General features: G+C 35.9%; 1 protein-coding gene across 4 annotated transcripts in view; it reads right to left on the reverse strand.

Moving 5' to 3' along the window:
* The window catches only part of LOC137626121 (uncharacterized), a 261,230-nt gene that overhangs the window by 29,781 nt on the left and 221,449 nt on the right, over positions 1 to 10,000 (reverse strand). For 3 of the 4 annotated variants that reach the window (XM_068357220.1, XM_068357200.1, XM_068357207.1), the window contains exons 11-13: positions 9,790 to 9,998; positions 4,218 to 4,540; positions 1,043 to 1,204 (exon numbers count right to left, since the gene is read on the reverse strand). In XM_068357220.1, the coding sequence (XP_068213321.1) occupies positions 1,043 to 1,204; positions 4,218 to 4,540; positions 9,790 to 9,998 (694 nt within the window). The remainder of the gene's footprint in view (positions 1 to 1,042; positions 1,205 to 4,217; positions 4,541 to 9,789; positions 9,999 to 10,000) is intronic. The other variant, XM_068357213.1, reaches the window with a different exon arrangement.

Below are 10,000 nucleotides of genomic sequence, written 5' to 3' on the forward strand. Positions count from 1 at the left end.
ATGTATAGTAATGAGACTTCGTACATAGTTTTCATAACTAAGTTATTCTGTGCAAGTCTGACCTTATTTTCTAAATAAGCATATAACAAATCTGGTTGTCATTATACAAGCAGTCTATAAAAGTATTAGATTTAATTGTAATGCTTGTTCAGATACGAACGGGGCTCTGAGGTAATGCCAACAAATGAAAATACTCTTGAGAACAAGGATTGTATCGAAAAGGTAATAGATGTAGGAAGTTAAGTATGTTTGAGTACATTCTTTTCAGAACAGACTCAATCTCTTGGACTGGAAGGCCACAATACAGAAGCTATGGCAGAGCACAAGGTAGATTCGAGCAAAGACTGAACCATTATTATCTGGTGATGGCTTCGTCACATAGCTTTTATTGAGCCGTTTCCCAATGAGAAAAAAGATGTGGAGTGGCAAGTTTAATCTTTAGGGAGTCATTACTTGCGTAATTTTAATGGATGTGATTACAGTGAAAATTCAATTGACTATTTGTGGTTCTAAATAATTTGAAAGGAATTTCAATGGGTTCCTATCAGGAATCAAAATATTTATTTTCATTGTATTCTGAAGATTTTAGTTCCTTATTCTAATGCAATGGGTAGGTCTGTTTGATTCCTCTTGCCATCATTTTCATTTTCTTTTAGGAAAGGGTAGTGCATGATTTCTGTCATTCGGGGTGTTTGAGGTAGTCTTTATAACTTAGATGAAAACAAGAATCTTATTGAGTGCAGCAGGTGAAGGTGAAGGTGAAGGTGAAGGTATGGCCTAGCAGAGAAGTTCTTCTATCATTCACGTTGTTAAATCATTTAGTCGGTAGGGCAAGATTCCCATTCAAAATGTAATGGATCATTTAGGATTATGATCAAGGCATTAGTATAAGTTGAAGGATCAAGCCTTGTAATTGGGTAACTTGACTGTTATTAAAGAACTTCCACTATCAAACGAAATATTATGGAGGGTGAGCAGTTGCAGGAAAGTTGCATAATCTATAGGGTAGGGTATCCACTATCAAGGGTAGTTGCCAAATTACCAGTGTCGACAGCGAAGTGGCTGGGACTAGTCTTGTTGAGCGCAGCCCGCACCTCAACCAATAGAGAATTGCAGCTGTTGGTTCTGCTGGATCTACTATCTCTACCATTCCCCTCTGTATCTACTTCATTTTCCCCTCCATTATCCGAGTCTCCCCCATTATCTGGAAGAAAATAAAGTTACTGAGTCATTCTGATTCATAACCAGATGTAGGCAAGGAGATCGGAATTTTCTTGATCACAACTTCTCCATATACAATGGTGAGCCATCACTGTATGAGGGCAGTGTGGGAATGAGCTTCATTTTCTTAGAGATTCATTTTGCGAAGGGAGATCCACATCGCAGATGATAGAATCATTTTCAAATTTATTGTCACTCATTTAAATAGCCTCTGTTTGTTGGGTATCCTTAGCGGTTAACGTCTAATGTAACACAACAGCAGTAATATATTATTTTACATTCAGTGTGGTGAATTTCAGAACAAAATCAAATAACATATTTGAATGGTGCTGACAGAACTCAAGATGAACACAAAAAAATCTGTATCATGGGTAAGGTAAATCTATTATTGATTTGCCTGGCTTACTTAACTTGTTACTTTTTTCCTCACAACATTTGGAAGACAAATGTAGGCTACTTTCCCTCAAATGGGTTTGTCCCGTGACCCACACATCATTTCATTCATGAGAATATTTTGAATCTTTAAGTAAAAAGCCCACTTCCATAGCTTCTAAATCAGGTTAAAAATCTTTGCACTGGTTTTAACCTTTGTATGACATGTTTATCTCTACTTTACAATGTTTAGTCTTTTAATAGTTACTATTTTCTATCAAAACCCGAGCTTTATTTCTTTATGGCATAGAGGGTGACAAAAAAGAGAGACTTTGCTACTTCTAATTTAGTCCTTTTGATTATTCCGCTCTAAAATATTTTCAAAAACTTTCTTACTTTCGGGGCTTGATATTTTCAATACAGTATTGAAACTATTCAATTCACTTCTGTAATATTGCTTTGCCAATGAGTAAGTAATGATATTAACATTTCATTCCTAAAGCCGGTTTATTGGTATCACGTTTTTTTTTTCTGTTTTACTTTTTACTTTTCTTTCACAGACTTGTTATTGTAATTTTGTCTTTCGACTTCCTGTTTCTACTTTTTATTTTGTTAAATGACTTTAACTTTTTCAAAATAGTCTTGTTCAATATTACGTAACTCTGTATAAAATGGCTTTATTTAAGAAAAAGAAGTAACTCTTTATTTCTGTAAATTTGCATGAGACTCACTTCCATAGAAACATATTGAATATCAGAATGCATTGCACCCATCACTCAATTCATTTCATCCATGCCATTTCTTTTACACAAACTTTCAAGGTTTTCCAGAGCTACTTACTTACTTTTACTGCTAGTAAGAGTACTCCCATAACAACTTCAGTTATTTTACATGCTTGTATTTGTTATTGTTTTATCATTGTATAACGAAATCCTTTTTATAACCCCCCTTTTCCCTCATATACTTCTATCAAAATGCGGTGATCCTGCATCAAACCTCGCATCATTTGGTCATAAAATTCCTTTCTTTCAAAGAAAAAAAGAAAAAAAAATCAGGAGTATCTGCTACTTCAGTACAAAACACAAAGGAGATAGATTATCTATCCCAAAGAAATAGGTCTAACTGGGAAAAATTTCTGGCATGAATTGATTTGTATTATTATTATTATTATTATTATTATTATTATTATTATTATTATTATTATTATTATTATTGTTATTGTTATTATTATTATTAAAAGCTAAGCTACAACCCTAGTCGGAAAAACAAGAAGCTATAAGCCCAAGACCTCCAACAGGGAAAGATAGCCCAGTGCAAGAAGGAATCAAGGAAATGAGTACATTCCAAGAGAAGAATGCAATAAGAAATAGATTACTTTTAAGAATAGTTACAACATTGAATAAGATCTTTCATATATAAACTATAAAAACTTGGAAAAAACAAGAGGAAGCTGAATAAGATAGAAGAGCGTGCCCGAGTGTACGCTAGAGCAAGAGAACTCTAACCCAAGACAGTGGAAGACCATTGTACAGAGGCTATGGAACTACCCAAGACTAGAGAACAATGGTTTGATTTTGGAGTGTCCTCCTAGAAGAGCTGCTTACCATAGCTAAACAGTCTCTTCTACCCTTACCATGAGGAAAGTAACCACTGAACAATTACAGTGCAGTAGCTAACCCCTTGAGTGAAGAATTATTTGGTAATCTCAGTGTTGTCAGCAGTATGAGGAAAGAGGAAAATGTGGAAATAATATGTCATACTATTCGGTGTATGTGTAGGCAAAGACAGAATGAGCCGTAACCAAAGAGAAGGATCCAATGTAGTGCTGCCTGGCTAGTCAAAGGACCCAATAACTCTCTAGTGGTAGTATCTCAACGGGTGGCTAGTGCTCTGGCCAACCTATTACCAACATAATTTTCAACAAGGAATAGGTTTGCAGGTATTTCATAATTCCTTCAACGAACCAGATGTCAAAAGATATACTTCACAGGCAGATTATTAACTGAATTGCTCTCTGAAATTGCAGGCCTTTGATGAATATCGGATAGAAGAAGAGGTAGTCTTATAATATTGTTAAATAGCTGTGGTTTTATATACACAGATAACCGTAGACTATCTAATAATCTAAAAAAAAAATCCTTTCAAATAAATAAGGTGATTATATTCTGCCTTTATCTCCCGAGTCACTTTTGTATTGTTTTGCAAAATTATTCTACACTTCAGTAGACTCTCATCTACATTGCTGAATACCTTGTTTTATCATATAAAGGAAACACACTCACACATACAGGACTCTCTTAAATTCCTTTCATCTCATTCAAAGGGCACTTATTTGGCGTCTCATTGGAGAGTTACTCCCTTCAATAAATTGTGCTCCATCTGTTGGGGAAATAAATAACTATTCGCGGTATCATAGTTTTCATGGAAGAGATTAGAAGTGAAAACATAAGGAATTGTTAAAAGCCATATTAACTGTTCAGCAGCTTCGCAGCTGGGTGAAAGGCTGTCTAAGTTATTCATACGAAACAGAGAGGAATGTCCTTAACTGAAAGCTGATCTATCAAATAATTGTACCTTTGCTTTGACATGTTTGTACCCAATATCTTAAAATTCTGAAGACAAACCTTGTGAAAGAGCGTTAACAGATGAGGCAGCAGCTCTGTGTCTTAAATCATCTCGAACCATATTTATATGAGAAGACCAGGCATGACTCCCATTTCCTGTCCATCCTCCATAGATGTTACTGGTGCTTCCACTCCATCCCGTGGATGAGTAACTTGTTGGAGAGTCAATACCATTGCTGTAGACACAATCTCTTGATCCCCATCTATTGAAGCTGCTTTTGTTCATGTAACTATTTGTAGTTCTGGATTCTTTGATGCTAGAAGCCCTCTCCAGACGTCGTGTGACTCGATAGGAAGAGCGTTCATCCTTAACAGAGTGGGACCTGTGTGCATAGATGAGATGGTAAGCATTTTTTTTTTCCTTTAGATCTTCAGAGTTTTATTATTATGTCTGATTGTGTAGTGATGACGATAAAAGCTACCGTATAATTGAGAATGTGTTTTTAGCTCGAATATTTTCTTATTTATTAACATCCATTTTAGGTAATAGAGAATTAACTATATTTCAGTAGAATTCATAAAATTTAGCAGGTAATTATATATATATATATATATATATATATATATATATATATATATATATATATATATATATATATATGTGTGTGTGTGTGTATGTGTGTGTGTGTGTGTGTGTATATATATATATTACTATCAACAAAAGAAAAACCTTGATATTGAAGAAATTTTTGTAACATCCAAAGTTCCGATTTTGCTTTTTAAGCAAAAGCTAAAGGTTATGAAAGTAAAACACTTTTCACTAAATCCTTTAATTAGATATTATCAAGATAGGTATTTGTGAATGAAATGAAGAATTTAAGTACATTTCTCAAATAACTTTAGTAGGTTCAAATATCATACTGCAACACCCTACTAGTATCCCCCAATCTGCATAATGCTGGGATCACACATTCACGTATTCTGCTCCCGTTTACTCCCATAAGCCGAGAACGCCCTGTTTTTTCTCTGTTGGGGAGAGTATAGGCCGTATGCGATAGATGTACGTCTGACGGAAACCATTGCGACGACAATCTTTTGTACGTGATTTTGTGTTTACATTTAACGTACGCATGTTCCCGTTAGCGGCCGGTTTGACGTATGATTAGGTACGTCACTGTGTGATCGAACGTTGGGACCAACTCGTCATACCCAACATAGTTTAACATACTTTATGAGCTATTTTTAGATGTTACAGTAGAAGAAAAATAAAATATTTACTAATTTCCTTTTAGATAAATATCTGGTCTCAATCCACAAGCTTTATTGATTATTGCAAACAGTTTTGGTTAAATTATTTTCAGTCGGACATTTTTTATTGTTTATATATAACTAAATCAAAATAAAAAACTTCATGCTAAACAGCAAGGAATGAGGAATAAAATCTCTCTCTCTCTCTCTCTCTCTCTCTCTCTCTCTCTCTCTCTCTCTATAGAGACATGCTAATCCGTCCATTTTTAGCCAAGGTAAACGAATCATCAGCCATGAAGGGCAGGAAAGCCACTCTGTGCTGTACGAAATAATACCATTTAATTACGAAGGCGACGGCGACTATTGGCCAAGAGAACCAGACGTTATGGGAAAAAACACGATGTTGTGATAAAAGTATACAATATACAAAAACAGACACTTGGTCACTGAACTGGTGAATTGAATTATCTTGCAAACCTTTAAATACCACCTGGTCGGAAGTTTCCAATATTTTCCCCTTGGATGTCGATCAGAAATGTTGCCAGATGCACCAGGTCGATCATACCAATTCCCACCATAAACGTACCATGTTTATGTCTGACCCACAAGTTATATACGTCTGACCTACATGCTACCGTCAACAGGCCGTCAAACCCACCAATTCTGTACACTCAATCATGAATGGGCTTTAGCCCCGACTGTGATTTGCATCCAATTAGGAACAGACAGTACATGCGCCACACAAAAAAAAAAAAACGTGGCGCCTTATGCCAGACGTACCAACACCCCAAGTTTTACTCCGCAAGCTCTAAAGTTTGACATGTTTGGTCGCCAACTATCATTAAATCCTCTTATGGGAGAAAACAGGAGCAAGATGCGTGAATGTGTGACCCTAACATAACCCCAAATCAGTTAGACAACCACACCTGAGTGAACAGAACGTGCCAGTGCGAGAGAGCCAAAACAAAGGAAAACGAAGTTTTAGCTATATGAGACTTATGAGACTGGATAATCGGACTAGGTGTAGGGCACGGTACAAAAACCTAGTTGCATCCCATACAGAAAGTGTCTATTATACACGAACAGAGTGGTAAAAGGGTAAACCATCGCCACTGAATGTCATACTGACAATGAATGCTAGTTTTACTGGAAAGTCTTGGAACACTGATAGGACTAAGTGTTGTCTATGTCAGCAGCAAGAAAGAAGATCTAAATTCCCCCTAGCCAATTCTGCCATAAGAGAGATTGATGGATATATGATCTTGGCAGAGAATGCTCCTCTGTTTCACTCGCTTAATACACTGCCATCATGTCAGCCCTTGCAAGATTTGACAAAGGAGGTGGGGTAGAAGAAACCTCGAGACAAAAGAAGGCACTATACCATGAGAGTTGCAGTTTTTTTTAACAACACAGAGTTAAGCAGAAGTAAAAAACAAGATAAACCTTTGCAGGTAATTTTGATGAGAGCAATAAAAGTAAGATCCCACGAAAGGTTCAGGAAGCTAAAACACAAAAATATTTCGTTTGTGGTTGACAGAAGATGCATCAGTGCTTCGTAGCTGGATGGTCACTGAACCCAAAGTCAGTGTTCTAGTAACTAAATATAAGACCATGTCTGGTGGGAAAAAGGGTTCAAGAACTAAAACATGTCTGGTGTGAAAAATTTCCCCTACAGACACTGAGTGCCCCGAAATCTTTCTCTGAAAAGCTGAAATCACTCTCTGCAGTTATCCAGGAGATAGGCAACCCATACAAAGAGGACTCAGTCAACCTGATGGTGGTAGACATGAAGAACATTGCAGACCCAACTCGAGCTGAAATACTAGATACACATCACTGGCGGGGCGAAGAACATTTCAAGCTCTTCATAAAAGGGCTAGAATATGAGGGCGATAATCTTTTCTCTCCTCCAATCAAAAAGACCCATTTCTTTCTTTACACAAGAACAAAGTTAGATCATTTCTAAGGAAAAAGTCCTCAAAGATGACTATCAGTTATTCTCACAACTGATTATCCTCTGCTAAAACGGTCTGTGGGACTTGTAAGAATTCTTCAAGCTCAAGAATCAATCACACCCTGCATCTTTCAGCGGCCGTGTCAAGCTTCATGCTTGTCAGAAATTACAGCTGGTTGTAATTATTTAAGTACACGCCAGACAGCGAACCAAAGACAAATGTCTTTCTGGCATCCAAAATTCGAAGATAATTTCTCTTCCGACAGACTGTCCTGCAGATAGTTTTCAGAATAACAGCAGAAATACATTTACTTTTCCATTTATTGTTAGGTGTCGACACGTGTTTCGGATCACTTCGTGACCCTTCTTCAAGACTACATTGAGATTTGGAACTACACTTTGATATAAAGGCTATGATTGAAAATTTGATACAGAAATATTTGCAAATTTAAAATTTTTCATTCATAAATTCTTTTTTAATGTTTTCCGAATTTGCAAATATTTTTTTACCAAATTTCTACCACCATAACCTTTATAATAAAGTGCAGTTCCAAAACTCAATGTAGTCTTGAAGAAGGGCCACGAAGTGATCCGAAACACGTGTCGATCCAAACAATTAATGGAGAAAAGTAAATGTATTTCTGCTGTTATCCTGAAAACTGTGTGCTGGATAGTCTGCCTGAAGAGAAATTATCCTCGAATTTTGGATGCCACAAAGACATTATCTATTCATTATAATCGTAGAGTAACATGACCAAGTACCGTATATAGAAGTGGAAAGACATGGACAACCTGAATGGAAGCACAGAGGATGCTTTACCAAGAAGAGAATGATGGAGCCAAGAAATTTCAAGCTGTTATGGAGAGTGATAGAGTTCCAGATGAACCGGATTTAGGAATCAAGGTAGTCTTCATATATGGAACTTCTGAGGGAGCGAGTAAGCTTCACGTCCTAATCTGCATTGCACAAATGAGGTCAGTTGTGAAAGTTCTGCATCTAACCCTTTGCAACCTGTGAAGCTTGAGCTGTATGAAAGAAAGAAGAAAAACGACAGGGGCTCAGAAACTGTTTCATTGTAGAGAAAATGCAGGAGCAACGGGACCACAATTTGTCATAAGGATAGGCGCCGCTCCAAATAAAATTGAGTCCGAGATCAATGCAGATCCATACCAAATTTCTGAGGGAGCGTGTAAGCTTCATAATTTGGTCTGATTTGAACGAGAGAGGGCGTTCATAAGGAACTGATGTTGGTCTGACTACAAAGAATGGAACCGGTAGCTTCTTGAAATTCTGTGAAGAATTTTAGAAAAATCTAAAAAATCATCTGAAATTTTCGTATTTATATTTCAAAGAATCTAATGTTTTCATTTATAAATTTTTGTTGAATGTTTTCCGAATTTGTAAATTTTTTTGTATCAAATTCTCACCAGCATAACCTTCATATTAAAGTGTAATTCTAAAACTTAATGTTGTCCTGAAGAAGGGTCACAAATTTATCCAAAACGTAAATGTATCTCTGCTGTTATCCTGAAAACTATCTGCAGGACAGTCTGTCCCAAGAGAAACTATCTTCAAATTCTGCACGCCACAAAGACATTGTCTATTCATTATTATCGTAGAGTACATGCCCAAGTACCGTATACACACACACACACACACTCATATATATATATATATATATATATATATATATATATATATATATATATATATATATATATATATATATATATATAAACATTAAAATCTACTTAAGTAGGCTTTAAAACAACGGAATTCACATACAAATTATGTAAATTGGACGACTACAAATACTTCTAAGCAAAACATTAACTTCCACAACTAATTTGGCAGTAATTTTGGAAAATAGCCATATTTGATTAACATCACTTGGAGAACAGTGTGAAATTTTATTCTTGTATCATTTGCATGATTCCTCAAAAAAAAAAAATTGCTGTTATCTTTTATAGTATTACTATTTACAACATTCACTCTTTACTCTTCACTTATTCTGCCAGTTAAGATAAAAACCTTTTAGTGGTTGGGATTTACAATTGAATATATAGGATCAAATAGTTATCTCATAATAAAGTTGTTTTGGATAGATTATAGAATATTTGTTATTTTAGGTGTAAGTAACAATTTGCTTTTACTCATATCTTCTATGTGCCCTCTGGTTTATTAAATATATATTTTATGATTCCGTGTATATTGGAAATTGCAAGAGTTTGAAATCACATCAAATCACATCAAAGTATTAGAATAATTAATATAATTAAATCCTGAGTTTGAATGAAAATGCTTCCCTAGTATACAATTGTAAAACAAATAACCCAGTATTCTTTATATCTAATTATTTATCCGGTAATAGGAGAAAATTACTTTTTTGTATTACAACTGTTCTTTTATAACGTTGGATAAATAGGTACCTTTCTAAGCGTTTATTGATAGATGAATCTTTGGCTGGACGTTCTGGTGGCACGGGTTCGGCAGTCTGGGGTGGTGGTGGTGGTGGCGGCGGTGCAGGTCCCTTATTATGCTTAGCTGGGATGGGGCTCTTGCTTTTCTGTGGTGGTGACTGATCCACAGGTGTGGCAGCCTGTCTAGAAACTGGCCTGAGTGCAGCTTCACACACAGTCT

This window comes from Palaemon carinicauda, chromosome 2 (genome assembly GCF_036898095.1).
Source record: "Palaemon carinicauda isolate YSFRI2023 chromosome 2, ASM3689809v2, whole genome shotgun sequence".
NCBI classification, from domain to species: domain Eukaryota; kingdom Metazoa; phylum Arthropoda; class Malacostraca; order Decapoda; family Palaemonidae; genus Palaemon; species Palaemon carinicauda.